This window comes from Lates calcarifer, linkage group LG20, assembly GCF_001640805.2.
Source record: "Lates calcarifer isolate ASB-BC8 linkage group LG20, TLL_Latcal_v3, whole genome shotgun sequence".
In the NCBI taxonomy this organism is placed as follows: Eukaryota; Metazoa; Chordata; class Actinopteri; family Centropomidae; genus Lates; species Lates calcarifer.
Window position 1 is genome coordinate 10,834,846 of NC_066852.1, and position 16,278 is coordinate 10,851,123.

General features: G+C 39.6%; 1 protein-coding gene across 1 annotated transcript; it reads left to right on the top strand.

Annotated features, from left to right (window-relative positions):
• Window positions 1–1,089: 1,089 nt before the first annotated feature.
• Window positions 1,090–15,484, top strand: vezf1a (vascular endothelial zinc finger 1a). The gene is made up of 5 exons (XM_018692408.2): window positions 1,090–1,207; window positions 8,309–9,060; window positions 12,457–12,526; window positions 12,636–12,798; window positions 13,047–15,484. The coding sequence occupies exons 1-5, from the start codon at window positions 1,175–1,177 to the stop codon at window positions 13,412–13,414; spliced, it is 1,386 nt and encodes a 461-aa protein (XP_018547924.1). The 5' UTR covers window positions 1,090–1,174; the 3' UTR covers window positions 13,415–15,484.
• Window positions 15,485–16,278: the final 794 nt, after the last annotated feature.

Sequence of the window (16,278 nt, forward strand, 5' to 3'; positions counted from 1 at the left end):
TCACATAATATGTTCTTTTTAACATCTCTATAAAGTCTAATGTGTGAAACAGCTTTGACACAGATTCAAAACATCAGGATAACATGAGGCGACTGTGTGCGTTTCCAGTGTGCATGTCAGTTACCTGAGGCTGCATGTTAGTTAATCATTAGTCATACAGTTTGAGGATGAAAGATATATCACAGCAAAGGACAAATCTGCATTTGTTCTGGAGATGAATCGTGAATAAAGCCATGTGTAGAAATAATGCTTACATTTATTTAAGTGCTTCATTTGAAGTAGAATTATTTCTTTTCTCTTTAGTAAACCTCCAGTCTATGTAAGCATCTCAGAAACAACATCAGAAACAACCTATACATCCATTGGACCTCATTGTCACCTGACAAACAAGGGGGTGAGGCTCATTCTTCACCTCAGGAGATTCAGTGGGGTAAATGCAAAATATCAAATTCTGCAAGAAATATGCATATAAGATATGATGAAAAAAAATATTTTTGACCTTAGTTTATATAATGTAAGTGGTGTATTTGCCGCACAGGGTTAGACTGGATGTATGTTGTTTTGGTCCACTGGAGGCAATTCGTGCAATTTATGGGCTCTGACGTTTTCATTCATTCCCAGCCCATGAATGAAATTAAACTGCTACGCACGCGGAATATTTCTTGGTCCGTTTAAATTGAAACACCTTTATTTATAGGACAAAAGATAGCCTAATTGTTTGTAATGCAGATAAACCGATTTCCAATCCCAGTGTTTTCTATTTAAAAAAAGGAACAGAGTGTTACTGAAACACAATCGTAACCCCACCACATGCGACAGTAGTCGACTAACAAATGCCCCTCGCTGGGTCAGCGAAAAACCATCCAGAGGGGTGTTCAGAAAACGAACTACATCTAATTCGTTCCGTTATAGGAGAAAAACGATTCAGATAATCTCTTCTAAAGATAAGTAAGAAAACCTTTTGAGTTAACAGTCTTTATTTAATAATATGTCCCTTATGGGCTGCATAAATGATTACACGGATTCTTTTTTGCAAACTAAATTTAACTTCTCCCCTAAATAGTATGTAAAGTGGTTCAACCCTCGAGGTTACCGGAAGTTGTTTCAGCTGCCATGTTTGGTTGCTTTGTTGTAGGCTTCTACCAGGTTTCCTACAGAATTAGTAAGTGTGGAAATGGAGCCGAGCTGGAGTACGTTTCTTTTTCAAGTAAGTTCACTCTTTAGGAGGGAAACGGGGATAGCTCGTTAAACAACCTTTAAAAAAGCGAGCACTGACTATGTTCGCGGTAAAACCAGTTTTTAAACGAGTAATGCCAAGATCAAGTAACCAAGCAAAACAATGGTATATGAATCCAGGCTTCCAGCTGTGAGGCTTGGGAATGACGCTAGAACAAAAAATCAATTCTTCTGAACGACTGTTTGAAAAACGTGGCTTGTTTGCACATTGTACGGATATTTAGATTAATGATATAAGATATCTCGACAGCGATTGTAATTTTTAAGTTTGTTTACCAAGTCGAAGCGAACAAAACATGCGAGATGATTTGAAGTAACGTTAAAGCTGGAGACGCCACTGCACCGTTACAATCGAGACAGACCTGTTTTTTTTCCCTTTGACTGAAGGCTTTGATCGGACGCTGTTGGATAACGAGATGTAAAGCCGGCTAAGATTCTCATTGTAACGTAGTTAATACAACAGTTAATTTTGATTCAAAGTGGTCAATGTTTCCAAAGGTTGGATAAGTGTATACTTAGGTTATCAGCTGCTGAGATTTACCAACAACGAATCGCAAGTCCGCGGTGAACTTTCCGCTTACCTCAGCCGGCTCGACAGTAACTAGCCAAGTTAGCTAACGATGTTTAGGCTGCCTTCATCAAACTCGCTAGCTAATTTAGCTTAATTTGGGCGAGGCTGTCGTAATGAGCTTGCTAAAACTAACGTTACACGACTTGATAACAAGCGGAGGACAGCTCTTGTTTATTGACTAGCTATTTATTCTGGTGACCGCGGTAGAAAGGAATTCAAACTATGTACATATCACCAGCTAACACTAGCAACGAAGAAGCAGATTTGAAATTAGCAACGACATTACGCAATTTATAAATCCCTTTTCAGCCAGAAAGTGGGTGCTACTGTTGGGAGTGATATCTGCCACGGTTTTGTGTGTGTACAAAGATGGAAGGCTATTGTTCAATGGCATGAATGAAATATTTTATACCCATGGCCTTATTTAGCATTAAAGAATTAAGCCTTGTGTGATCATTACGAATAAAAGATATCCCAGATATTTTATGGAAAGGGAGACATCAAATCGTTATTTTTGCCGCGAATTTTACTATTTTATTTTAACGGTGTCATTTTGTTCGTTTTTAATAAAAAAAAATATAAACCTCTATGTCAAATATACCTAGTCACTGCCGGTTCAGGTTTATTTCCAAGTCGCAAATGGGATTTTCTGTATATTAACAGTGAAGTTATGCCTAGTATGTTTTAGCGGGTGTGACAGGGGAAAAACTTCCTCAATGAACTTTGCAGAAGTTCGGTATCATTCACAAATTTTTTTTATTTTATTTTTTGTAAACGATCATGTCCACATCCGCAAATGTTTACGACAGAGTTTCTGGCTGCTAAGTTTCGTATTTTAATGCAGCTTCATATGAGGTCACTGTATATGATTACGGGAGCAGGGTCAGGTGCAGAGTTCTTGTTGCCAGAACTGTTCTTGAGCTCCTTTCCACTGCCAGCCAATGATTTTTATGACAAATATGTACAGTCTTTACAAACTACTACTGTTTCTTGCCATCTTCTGTATTGATAGTTGATGGAGTAAATATGGTAATAAAAATGTGTAAAACCGGTGCATAGAGAGAACAATGGTGGAATATGGTGGAGGGGAGGCTTAGATTTTAGATTATTATTAGAATAACTTCAGGGTCTAATGGTTGAAGTCTGTTTCTCATTTAAGATGCTTCAAACAAAACTTAACATTAATGGTCCAGTGTTAAAGCTTTCCTTGCTTAGTGTTAGATGAGCAAAAGCTGGGAAGCATATGAATTGTACACCCAGGGATGCTGTAAGAAAGTTACATATTGAAGCCATAAGGGATGCTTCATGTTTTTTGTGGCAACATTTTGCTCTGCTGTCAGAGAGTGATTGCTTACGCACATCTTTGAGCACTATTTCTTCCTGATGAAAAAGGCAGATGGACTTTGTGGCTTGTTGTGCAGTATCTGGCATCTCGCCAGAGGCTCTGCATGTATTATGTTCCTCACACTGTTACTATGTCAATCTCATGTAAATCTGTGTGCAGTTATCATATGGAGACTTGACATAAAGACACCAATATTTCATACAACCACTATAAACTGCTCTACAGCTATTTAGGCTTTTTATTTCTCCACTGTCTTACCAAAATTTTTTATTAAAAGTTGTGAATTAAAAAAATTATGATTTACATATTCTTGTTAGCTTGCTTTTTCAGGTGTTTAAATTATCCATATTGTTGTCCTGTTTTTATAAACATGTAGTATCTTAAAAATGCAGTATTCATCAGGATTCAGTTAAGATCCACTGTGAATCTTTTCTTTTTTTAGACTAGTGTGGCTCTGAATGTGCAGTGATACACCAGTTATATACTCAAAATGCAGTGCCCCTCCTTATAATAACACAATATCAATAATAATTATTTCAAAATATCATGTATCCATACATTCCAGATACATTTGGCTAATTTACCAAAGCACTTTGAGCCATTAAGTTCCCAAATGTATAAAAGAAAGTGATATTCAACAGGTGGACACACAATACTAAAATTGTTAAACATATAAAATATCACCTCACCTTAAACAAATAACATTGGCCTTATAGGTCACTGCAGGTATATCACTGCAGTATAACCGTTGTTTAAAGCTGTTGGTGGTGTACTTGGAAGCCATGTTGTTGATTTCTTGTTGTAGATCTTTCTTAAACAAATGGCCAAATGTATACAAAATTAGATTTTAGACATTCACACTCCATGCAGTGATAGTTTGATGTCAGAAAAGCATTACAGTTACTTTTGAAATTGCCTGAATCATCTTTGCCATTAGAGGCAGAAACACATTAGGTCATGCTGACAGTTACACAACCACCAAGTTGAAATGGCCAACATGGTATCAAATAATTGCCTACTCACACATCCGGTGAACATAAAGAAACATTATCATTCATTTGTAGTTGTGTCTCTGGCCACGTAATAAATACAAGTACAGTATTTTAGCTCTTGTCTGTTCTCCAACAATTCCTGAAAAGTATCAGGGTCTTAGGCTTGGTAGATGTTCGACTTTGTTCACCAGCTAAGCACTAACTTTTTCTGTTGGCCATTTGGTGCTGTGCTGGTAGCTTGTAGCGGGTTGTTATTACAGCTCATTTTGCTTGAAACGGCTCCATCACGACAAAGAACACATTTGAAATTGCACAAAGTAAAATATGAAACATATATTAATGAATGGAGCTCTAGCTTCAGTGCCAGTGAGAAATATTTCAGCAGCTTTGTGTATTGTACTTCTCATTTTCAAGGCAGACATATTGATTTGTCATACCACAAAAACCTCAGGTAAAACAAATGTCATTAACTCTGCCTCAAGACTTGCCTCCATGAGCCAGCATGCGCAATACCAGGGCCCTGGAACTAGCTTACCCAAATGGAATGCAGTAGTTTTAATGATATCAATTACACCTGTGTTTTTCTTGCTATTACAAGACAAAATGTTTACTGTGAAAGAGGTTTTTTATCTTTCAGAATGGTAGTAAAATAATGCCTTTGGGCAAACAAAAACTGATAACAGTGTTAATGTTAGTGAATATTAACACAATTCAAACTATGGGTCACTTTTGGGGTCTGGTGTTTAACGTCACTGTTCCAAAGACCACACACCAGGTGTTCTCATCACCATGTGTGTTTGTAACTGCAGTTGTTATGCTCACAAACAGTGAACTTTTTGGCTAACTGTTAAAAAGTAATTTGCTTGTATATCACTTCAAATTTAGGGATCCGGTTCTGACCCTGTTTTTTTTTGCTCAAAACCCTGAAATGATAACAGTGCAGCAGAGATGTATTTTCTCTGTTTTTGGCTTGCTTCTGTGTCTGCAATGTAAGTCAGACATGTATGTTTTGTATGAACTCAGTCTTCCTAGTTCAGAGGATATGCCATTCTCAAGAAAAGCAATTCCATCATAGTTGAAATGCCAAAAAATAACTTTTAACTCTGTGCCATACATATGTTACATAACAAATTTACTTTATTGTTTTAAATTTTGGATCACTCTTTATAGGTTACCTTCTGTCTGAGTGTTTTGTCAGATACAGTACCGCTTCATAGGGCATGGCTGTTTATGGTAGAATGTTACATTCAATGTAAGAGGTTTTGGCAGAGTAGTATGATGCAGTCCAATATCTCTAATTGAAACCTACAGCAACAACAAGTAGGGCAATGAATCTCTGCAGTATTTGTATAGCTTTACAGGCAATGAAGAAATCCAGAAGGATTACAAACATTTCAAAAATGATGTTTTGTAAGAACTTGTGTCAACTCAGCAAACTGTGCAGCAGCCAAAGATTTCAGTACTTGTAAACAAATGAAGAACAGCCTGTGTGAAAAGTGAGGACCTGGCAAGTACCAGAAAACTAAATTGTATTTAATATTTTACGTTTTTTTTTCCTGCAGTACAACTCCCACCCCGCCCCCCACCCCTTTCCTCCCCTTTTTATGCTATCAATTATAGCTTGTTTGGCTTAGAAAAATTGTGATTTCAGTGAGCAGCTGTAGAGTGTGACACAAAAGAAAGACAGTGCATAATCTGACTCAAACCATGAGCTCAGTGCAAGTCTACAGTGGCCCGTGGAGCCATCAGGACACTCCCTCCATTTTGATGTTATTTATGAGGGAGCAGTCCCAGTTGTCAGAGCACATTTGTGTCAAAATGGTCAGAGCTGCATGAAAGCACAGCAGCTTACAGGCCCTGCACCTCTGTATAGAGGCCAGGCTGTCTGCAGTGACTATGTCTGCTGTTCACAAGCTTCACAAAGAGGGTTCCCGGCTGGTATCCCCCACACCCAAACATAAAGCCCCCACCAACACCACCACCCCCCAACCCCAACCCCAACCCCACCCCACCCTTGGTGTGCCAGTGGACGGGTTAGCATTGGCATGATGATGACTAATCCTGGAAGGTGGCAAGTGTGAGCAGGTGCTTGGACAAATGGATGGGTGGGCTTGGTGGCATTCTCTCGTTCCCAGGTCCCCTTGCGTACAAGGGAATGACTGCGAGTTTAGCTGAGTAGTGTGTGGATAAACAATGTCCCTGTCTCATGAATAGATGAGCCAAATCAATGAAGATGAGCATACAAAGATCCCCTGCTGTGGCCCAAGTGCATCACTGCTCAGATTTGTGTCTTTCACAATAGGCTAGATGACATAAGGAGGACATTGTGTGGTTCATTTTTCTTTTCTATCCCCTGCCTCCTCCTTTGCAACTCCTTTCTTGGCTGGCCTTCTTCGATGGATGATTGAACCTCAAAGGGAAAGGTCAAGTATTTCACCTTGCCCCTTCTTGCTGGTGGTTGACTACACGGTAGTGAATGTGTCCATTTACTGAAAGAACAGTGTTAACTGTGATGTAATTTTTCTCTTAAGGTATGATATTAAAAAGCTGTGGTCCTTAGCAGACAGCTGACAGCAGAGTCCCCCCTTGAACAGTAAAGTAAAATAAAACCCCAGAACCACAGAGGAATCTGAATTAATAGAAATCAATTAATTACCTTTAACATTCGTCCCTGCTGATTTTGTGTTTGCAAGTCTGTGTTTGCTTCTCTGTTAATTTCTGTGGATGTAGGCAGAACAGTTCCCAGGTCAACACAAATCTATGGCAACACATGAAAGAGGATGACTCATTAAAAAAGGATCTGAGCTGTATGCTTGTTAAAATGTACATTTAGACTAAGTTTTAACCTTGGTTAGGACATAACCACCCTAATCTGACAAATCTCAGTGATATAAATTGCATGTGGCTGCTTTACAACAAAAGCCATAATTATTTTTGCTGCAGAGGTGCCTATGGTGTAGAAAATGTTAAATTTGAAGACATCTACAGGATGGTCCGAGTTTGCGTCTAGTACATGGTTGTTAGGAATTAATCTCTGTTTAATTGTGGTGGGTCTGTTGTTCTGTTTTTCCCACAACTCAGCTTTAAAATGAGATAATAAGGCGAGTTGTGTTAGAGTTGATAGGTAGGGACAAACCTTACTTGAGTGCTCCACTGTTTGCCGTCTTCCTCCGTGAAAAACATGCCCAAACAAAACGCAGTCCATCATTTTTAGCAGGAGCTGCCTGATTATTTTAGCAGTCTCGCTCGGAAAAACTGATCTTGTTTTAGGTCATGGCTTTGGCAAGAGATGCAAATTGTGTCTGCCCTCCTCAGTTGGGAGGCGTGATTACTTAAATGAGCGAAATCCAGCTTAGCAACTGGTTGTTGCTGCTGCTAATTGCACCCAGCCACTTGATTCCCATTTCTGCTGTGGCAGTAATGGGCAATGATTTGCAGCTGACAAAACCTTGATAACACAATGTAGGAGGGCAAATAGCCAGTAAGTGGTTGTGCCACTGTGATCCATGTTGTTTTTTTAAGTGTTTTTTCTGTTTTGTGTGTGTGTGTGTGTGTGTGTATATGTATATGTATATATATATATGTGCACTTCACTCTTTTACTGAGCCACAAGTTAGCTTCAATATGTCCTCTGACTGAGCTCTGTAGCTGAGCTAAAGGCTCCTCAGAGCCTTCTTGGCAGTTAAACTGGACACTGCTATGCCTCTAATTTGGTATGCTTGCTTTACAGTCACATGATGAATCAGCACCATCATGATGGGATCACTTTTCATCCAGTATATGCGGATTGTTTAGTATTACTGACATGCTGTGTCAACCTCATTAATGACAGTGCACATTTTGTACTCTGTAGCATCTTAACTATCTAACCCCTGTCGTATTGAACTTTTCAAAGCTGACTCCACTGAGAAACTGCCAGTGGTGGTACAGCTATCAGTAACACTGTTTATTGTGTTAATTTTCCTGCAGAGTTTAGAAAGTAGTGGCACTGAGGGGAATTCCTATTGTTTTGAAACTACAACCCCCAATACTGATGTGTATTTTGTTTAAAGTATACAGAGCATGGTTTTGCATTACAATAAAGGATCACCCTTCAGTGTCATTTAGCCAGCATGTTTGGAAGTTCAAAAATTTATCTTTGTACATGTGTGTTTGTTTCATCAGCAGGCAAATGAAGCCCTCCACCACCAGCACCAGGTGGCCCAAAACAGCCTGCTGCCACTTCTCAATGCAGGAGCTGAACAAGTTGACCAGAAGCCTGTCCTGCCCATCCAAATAGACCAGAAGCCACCTTCCAGTGCTGCTGATCTCCTCAAAGATAATGTGGCAAGCGGAGGAGGTGCGCGGCCGCCAATGCCTGTGATAAAGAAGGAACACAAGGGCAAAACCCCTTTCGTCTGTGGCTACTGCAACAAGGCCTTCCGTGACAGCTACCACCTGCGGCGCCATGAGTCCAGCCACACCGGTATCAAGATGGTGTCGCGGCCAAAGAAGACAGCCCAAACAGCCCCCACCATGGTACCCATGATCTCCACCATGCCACGAGAGAACAACGGCAACCCTTCCTACATCTCCACGGTAGCGGGCATCCTCTCCACAGCAACCACCTCCGTTTCCTCAGGCACAAGTATCATGACATCATCTGCAATGGGCAACGTGCCGCAGCAAAACGTCATCAAGAAACCCGCCAAACCTGTCAAGAAAAACCACGGGTGCGAGATGTGCGGCAAGGCTTTTCGTGACGTCTACCACCTGAATCGCCACAAGCTGTCCCATTCAGATGAGAAGCCCTTTGAGTGCCCCATCTGCCAGCAACGCTTTAAAAGGAAGGACCGAATGACCTACCATGTGCGCTCTCATGACGGGGGGGTCCACAAGCCCTACGTATGTTCTGTGTGTGGGAAAGGCTTCTCCAGGTAAGGATCATATTTTTGGGGCTTTGATTTGTGAGGGAACTGGCCAGCAATGGTTAAACAGCCTAAAATATTGAGACTGACTCTGTGAAATAGGTAGCATTTCTTACAGTGTTACTGTCGGTTATACAACTAACAAAAGCACACTTAAAATGAGAATAATTTTAAAAATGTGGCTTTTAGTAGTGATAATAGTGAAATGTTACATCGTAGTGTATTTGTATTTTTAAACATCAGCAGCACTCTAATACCTTCAACAATATTTGAATAGTTAGTACAAAATGTAGGGTACAAAATGAATGAATTTTCACCTTTATTATCTATAATGTTAAGTTTTATTTTTTCTTTATGCTACCAGACAGACTTGTCATAGGGATTCAGGCTGGTACACCCTGAGCCATGAATGGCAGTTAAGTGCAGGCAACAGATTTCATGGGGAGATTACATTACTCGTTTCAAATGTCACTGTACATTCCTCATATAGCTGGAATAAGTAATGTTCCCTCTAAGACCAGGTTAATCCAGCTAATTCAGCAAACCTTCTTGAGACAGGCCCGCAAACATAACTGGGAGTTTTCTCCAGTGACGTCCAGCTGGGTCTTCATCGCTGCACTGGCCACTGGTTTGTTTGGGATGCGTCTTAATTTAGGTCGTCTCAGGCCCGTGAAGCCCTGCTTGTTATATTCAGTAGAAAAAAAAAAGGTGGTATGCAGCTCTTTTGTATGTGTATCTGAGCAGATGTTTGGGATCAGCAACAGGGATAATGCACAGTGTGACAACAGCAAATAACTAAATTGGGGGCAAATGCAAAAAAAAAAAAATGATTTTTTACAACTGCTCCAGTTTAGTCATATGCTTTCCATCAACAAGTAACAAGGCTACTGTAAACAGGAAGTATGCTTCTGAGATCTAATTTATTCTTATGGGAGTGGAGACAGAAAGTAATTTCACCCTCTGATGGTTGCATTCCAGGGTCAAAGACAGAAGTCTTGACTTGTCTGGATGGAATTTAAAAATATCATGACCATAAACAAATTATAACAAACATAGCATTTTTGTCAATTTGCGTGGCACTCAAAAATTAGCTTTTTCTGTCTTTCATAGAAAAAACATTGCTTGCTAGACTGAAATGTAACCTACTCTAAAATGACCATCTTTCATGTTTGCAGTTATTCATTAGAATGTTTTCTGTCAGTTTTCTGCTTCCCCAAAAGTTGACTGAATAGCGACCTTATTGCTTATAGCAGCCCTTGCCTTGTATGTGAACAGGTTGGTTTGTCCGGTCACACTCTGATCTCACATAGAGGAATGACTGTATGGCCACTTACTGTCCATGTAGCTTCTCAGTGGCTGTGTTTTTATGTTTATAGTTGTGCTAAACAGTTAAGATTTGTACTCGCACTGACCCCCACACCATTTCAACCACATGTTTAAACAGTCGCACATGGAAGAGCACCAGTGGTAGAGTATCAAGGGAGGGGGAGGCGTCACTTGTCACTTTGTGGTTCCCGCCAGCATGTCACAGACTCTTTCCCCTGGGAATTCAGTGAACCGTGTGGTAATGTTCAGGTCAACACATTTACTATGTCATGAATAAATATTTTGTTTGAGATGGTCTCACGATGGCTTCACATTTAGTCTCATCAACACAACAAACATTTTCTGATCTTTTAATGAGCAAAAATGTCTTGTGGTGAATGTAAATCTGCACAGAGTGAGCACGGAATATTGATAACGGCATAAGAGTTGTGTACTGCAACACAACTTTGACAAAAACATCAGCAGTGTACCCTGGCCAAGCTGTAACACTAGTACTGTGCTGTGTATGGCAGTTTCAGGCATGCCTCCAACAGAGTGACGTGGGGCAGGGATTCATCAGCATACTGGAAAGTGAGAATGGGGACTGAATAACAGGGCACTGAGTCACTACCACTCAGCCAGATCTGTAGGCAGGCACTGTCTGGAGTCTGCTCTCCTCGTCAGGGGGACAAAAAAACAGCCTTGATTCCGGTTCATGGCACCACTGAGAAGATTCCACTTGACTCTTCTCATTTGTATTAAAAAAAAAAAAATCCAGCAGCATGAAACTTTCCGGTTTGGGAGCAGCTGCCAGTGTTGTAGCCCTTACTCACTCCATTATGGTGCTTCTAACATGATTCAGCTCACAGCTTTACCAGAATTAACAAGCTGACAGAGGAGGATCAGTGCCAAGAAGAATTTGTGAATGCTGGAGTTTCACTGTAAAGGTCAAGAGGCAAATAGCTGTTTTCTTGCAATTGCTGATATGAGGTGAACTCTGTAAATTATACAGCAGATAAACACTGGAATGTGTTGTCATGTTTGTTGTTTTAACCTTTGGTTTAACAGCAGAATACACTACAAAGTTTTTTTTGTACAATCCCTTATTTTAGGAAACCATTGTCAGAAATACAATAATCAACCCCACCCCACCCCACCCCCCTTCGTTTAAATGAAGTAAAATTAACATTGTGGCCTACATAGTCTCCCCCTAATCCTCAGAGGGAGATATTGTACTACCAACCAAATTCCTGGAAATTCTCATTAACATTCTCCTCATATTTCTGTAAGTAATATCAAAGATCATAGAAAATACTAAACTGTCAGTTTACTAAGAAAAAACAAGTGAACCATGTAAAAAATAAAAAATCACCATTTCAGTGTGGTGCGTTTTTGAAACTAGGTCAAACTAATGCACGCACGATTGATCATGGAGAATTAACTGCCATTGACTGAAATTTTAGGGATTTTTTTGGCCCATCCCCTCATTATCAGAGCAAACAGAGCACATCAGTGTGCTTGTACAGATACTGGGCTTGGAGGTTATGGAAAGGTTCTGCAACACAACTTTTAATGTGGGATTGTGCACTTACATGCTCATTGTCAGAAAAATGTTTTTGAAACACCCATATTTTAGTGTTAGTGCTTAAATCACAAGTAAATGTAAAATTAATGTTAAAAAAAAACACAGAAAATCAGTTAGAAGTACACATTCACTTGACAACTGTTGCTAATGACCTCTGATTTAATTTGAAATGACCTACATCTCACTAATTAGGTGTGTATAGCTGACAACACAGTATTTATGGTATCGCTGTCTCTGTTCTGAAAATATATAGAGGCTCTCAGTTCAAGGAAACCACTGTTGAAATTTAAATGTCACTGTTAATGAATATAATCCAAGATTCTAAATCAGCAAAGGTCTGTAGCTCTTCAGTCATTCTTTTCTCTTGGAGCAAAAACACTGTCAACTAGATATTCTGTGCTTCAGTGAGAGTATGGAACCCAAAAGACTATGCTGTGTAACTGCTCTACAACTTAAGGTGCTCACTGCATCACTGTCCAAAGATTAAATGTGTTGTTTTTTTTTTTTAAATCTAGACCAGACCACTTGAGCTGCCATGTGAAGCATGTGCATTCCTCAGAAAGACCGTTTAAATGTCAAGTAACGGTAAGAGTCATTACTGTCAGCTACCAGATCATTGTTAGTATTATTATCATTATCATCATTTTGTTTTTTACTTCACTGACCTTTGACCGTGTCTCCTGTGCGGCTGCAGGCCTGTACCTCTGCTTTCGCCACCAAAGACAGACTCCGTTCACACATGATCAGGCACGAAGGCAAGGTCACCTGTAGCATCTGTGGGAAGATGCTCAGCGCGGCCTACATCACTAGCCATTTGAAGACACACGGACAGACCAACTTCAACTCCTGTAACAAAGGTCAGTCACACTTGACAGCAACGCATATCCCTAACATTGCAGGTCAGGTCTTACATATCAGCCTGTTCCAGTTCTCGTTACATTACCAGGTACAATGTTGTGGTCCTGTTAAAATCTTTCACTACATTAGACTGCAGTAGGAAAAAATGAGGGTGTTGCCCATTTAGCAATCCTTTTATCTCCTACCAGTGAACTGTTTAGAGTTGCTGCAGAACAAACGTTAAATACTCTATCTTGTGTTTTTCCAGAGGGTAACGAAGTCTGCAACTCCGCCTCAGCTACACCTGTGACCGTTTCCGCCCCCATCACCACGGCGATGAACCGGGGCAACTCCAACAACAACAACGCTGTCACCATAGCTGCACAAATGAACATTAGCACCAACACAGTCAACATCACATCCCCAGTCAGCCTCCAGCACCCGGTCACCATCACTGGGCCCGTCAACATTGCCTCCGTCAACATCCCCGCCACGGCGCCCATGAATATCGCCCACCCAGTCGCAATAACGACCCCAATGCCCATGAATATAGCCGGCCCGCTCAACATTGCCATGAGGCCAGTCGATAGCATGCCTTTTCTGTCCCAAGTCTTGCCTTCTTCCCCACCCTGGTAAAAAGGAGAGAGAGAGCGTTGAACTGGCCAGAAAGAAAGGGAAAATGAAGTGAAACAAGAGACTCCTGTCCTCATAATTTGCACCTCGAGCCCAGCTCTTCCCACCACCACCATCCCACCACCCCGAACCCTGTTTCCTTCTTCAACTACATGAGCTGCGCGGCCGGTAGGAGCTCCCCAAGTCACAGCCGCATCCCAACTAATGTTAAGTGACTGACATGAGATGCAGGACACTTGAGTAGAGATCAAGTAGGATTTATCTTGAAATCAGGACAACCGTAAGACTTAGTGTAGTCAGTTAGAATGATGAAACTGTGATTTGTATCATGACAAATGAGAGGAGAGGATTTCTCAAGCACCCTTGAGGACTCTAGGAAAAAAACACACCTGTGCTTTTGTAAAAGGGAGATGAGAAATGGACTGAAGCAATAACTAGAAATTGCTGTTTTTGATGTTTTACAAGTTCTCTCCCAAAGTCTCTGGGTGTTACTTTGTATGTTGTTTTTTTAACTATAGCCTGCTAATCACTATTTAATGTTATAGGAAATGAGTCTAGTAAAAGGGACAGCAGCTTCCACTTGCATGGAAGAATATTTTTTCACAGTGCATAGCTTTTCTTTTTCTTCTCAGATAGTAGATATGCTCTTGAGGTACAGTGACTAACTTGTACAGTTGACATAGTAATGTATTTTCATGTCAGCATTTAAATTTTTTATTTTTTTGCTTCTGTCATTCAAGTGGATATCTCAACACTGTCCTCTTGACTATGAAATATTTGTACTTTGTTTTCTTTTTGTATGGAAACACAAAGGTTTGTTTTTATTTGCCTATTTGTAATGTTTGTTTTTTTTTTTCCATGAAGTCAGAATCGAATGAGTCTTGCACTGAAAGCATATCCTACATACAGGTGAACAGCAGTATTATCAAAGATCAAATTGAAGTCTTAAGTGTTTTGGTTAGCCTGCCTACACTTGAGGGCCATCTAGTGGCTGAAAATGGAAAGGCCTGGCCTTGTAGTGAAGCTTTTTCAGGCTGTTACTGTCATCATAATGGTGACTTATTAGTTTTGTCTGACTCCTCTGTACACTTTTCTTTTAAAATCATTTATCTGTGATAGTCCCAAGATGATACTAAGGACCGTTCACTCAGGAAACGCACATAAAAGCCCATTACTCATGAACTTGGTTCCTTTTAAATCATTTGGCATTTGTGGTGTTAAAAGACCTAACTAGGCTTCCATCAGGGACAAGAAGTCCATGAATGATTGATTTTAAACATAGCCGTCCATTAAAATGATCATTTCTTGTACAATGAAGTACACACTGTACCTTTTTACATTTCCTTTAAAGTCTATATCAGTTCACGGGCTGCATTGATATGTGGCTTAGATCTGGATGAGTTTGATAAAATGCAAGTTTGTGTCCATTAAAATAATGGAACAAGATTTGACGTTGCATGACCCCAAACACTAGCTGTTGAACACCAACTATTTTTTAAATGAATGCCATGTTTATCTCAACAGTGTTGAAGCTCTTTGAGTTGATTCAGTTTATACTGAAAAATGCAATATGCATGTTTGTCATTTTCCCCAAGTTTTGTTAAACAAAATATTAGTGTAACTTTTTTTTGTTGTTGTTCTTATGCATTTACGTAGATACACTATGATAGCCTGTTTGCCAAATTTGATACAATAACAATGTGATAAACTGAACATTTCTTTTGGAATTGAACATCTCTTTATTTTTAAGGAAAAAAAAAAACAATTGGAAAATCCAGGACCCTTGTGAAAGCAGTTGAATGTATATCTTTGTACAAAACTATTTTAGTTCCAAGAATACGGTAGTTACAATAGATGTGAAAGATAAGATAACCTTTTTTATAAATCTTTTGTATTAGAACATTAACAATGGTAATTTTGTATATATGAGAGGCTAGGCTTTCTGATTAGCAGAAAGGTCAAACATTCCTACATTTTTTTTAAATGTATGTTTGTCAAATTATTACATAAACATGCGCAATGTTATGTGCCTTTTATTTGGGTTGTCTAAATAAAAGAAAACTATCAAATGTGTTTATGTACTAAGTACTGTTCAGTATTAAGGCAGCACCACCATTACAAATACCTAGGAGCTTATTACTGTAACATTGATGTTAAGGGCTTTAATTCTACAAAAACCCAACCAGAACACTGTAATATCACAAAATAACCAGCTGACTTGACAAAACGAGGAACACCCACTAAAAGCCATCTTGAGTGCTGTACCGATTCAAATTTTAGTAGCTTGCATATTGGTCTCAATCAAACTGACAATTTTTGACTAATATTTGCATACTGTGCTAACTTTACATACTGGCAGCCATTTTTCCACAACACATTGCTTGTTTTTAGTTTGAGGCATTCAGGACTGAGAATTTATAGTTGTTTTAAATGTTGCTGTTTCATGTATTAAAGCTTTGAGTTTAGCAACTGATTTTAAAAGCTGAGATGTCAAAGTGTGTCTTTGAGTGACAGGAAATTGCACAGCTGCATTAACAAATATTTTTTTATAAACAATAAATATAATTACCGCGCTGTGAAACTTCCAGTACATACTCAATAAGTCTTTACATTTTTCACTCAATTCTGCTACTCTCCTGAACTTTGTAGTCTCTTCTAGCTCATTATTTTTGCATTTACAGTGACTCAAATGCTGTATAATTGAGCAGGCAGCTGTGTAGCCACAGTTATAACCACAGGCAGTTAACCAACATTACTGACTAAAGTTAGCTAGCTGGTGAAGAATGTCAAACATCTCGCAGACTAAAGCTCCAGGTATTTTTGGTAAAGACCTAAACAGAGCTAAAGGAAGTGTGGGTATTGGACAC

What these genes read in the sequence shown, in the direction of transcription:
- vezf1a (XM_018692408.2), top strand. Translation starts at nt 1,175, where the DNA reads ATGGAGCCGAGCTGGAGTACGTTTCTTTTTCAA. An exon ending in CGTTTAAATGTCAAGTAACG is followed by an intron (nt 12,527 to 12,635) that starts GTAAGAGTCATT and finishes GTGCGGCTGCAG; the next exon opens with GCCTGTACCTCTGCTTTCGC. An exon ending in CTTCAACTCCTGTAACAAAG is followed by an intron (nt 12,799 to 13,046) that starts GTCAGTCACACT and finishes GTGTTTTTCCAG; the next exon opens with AGGGTAACGAAGTCTGCAAC.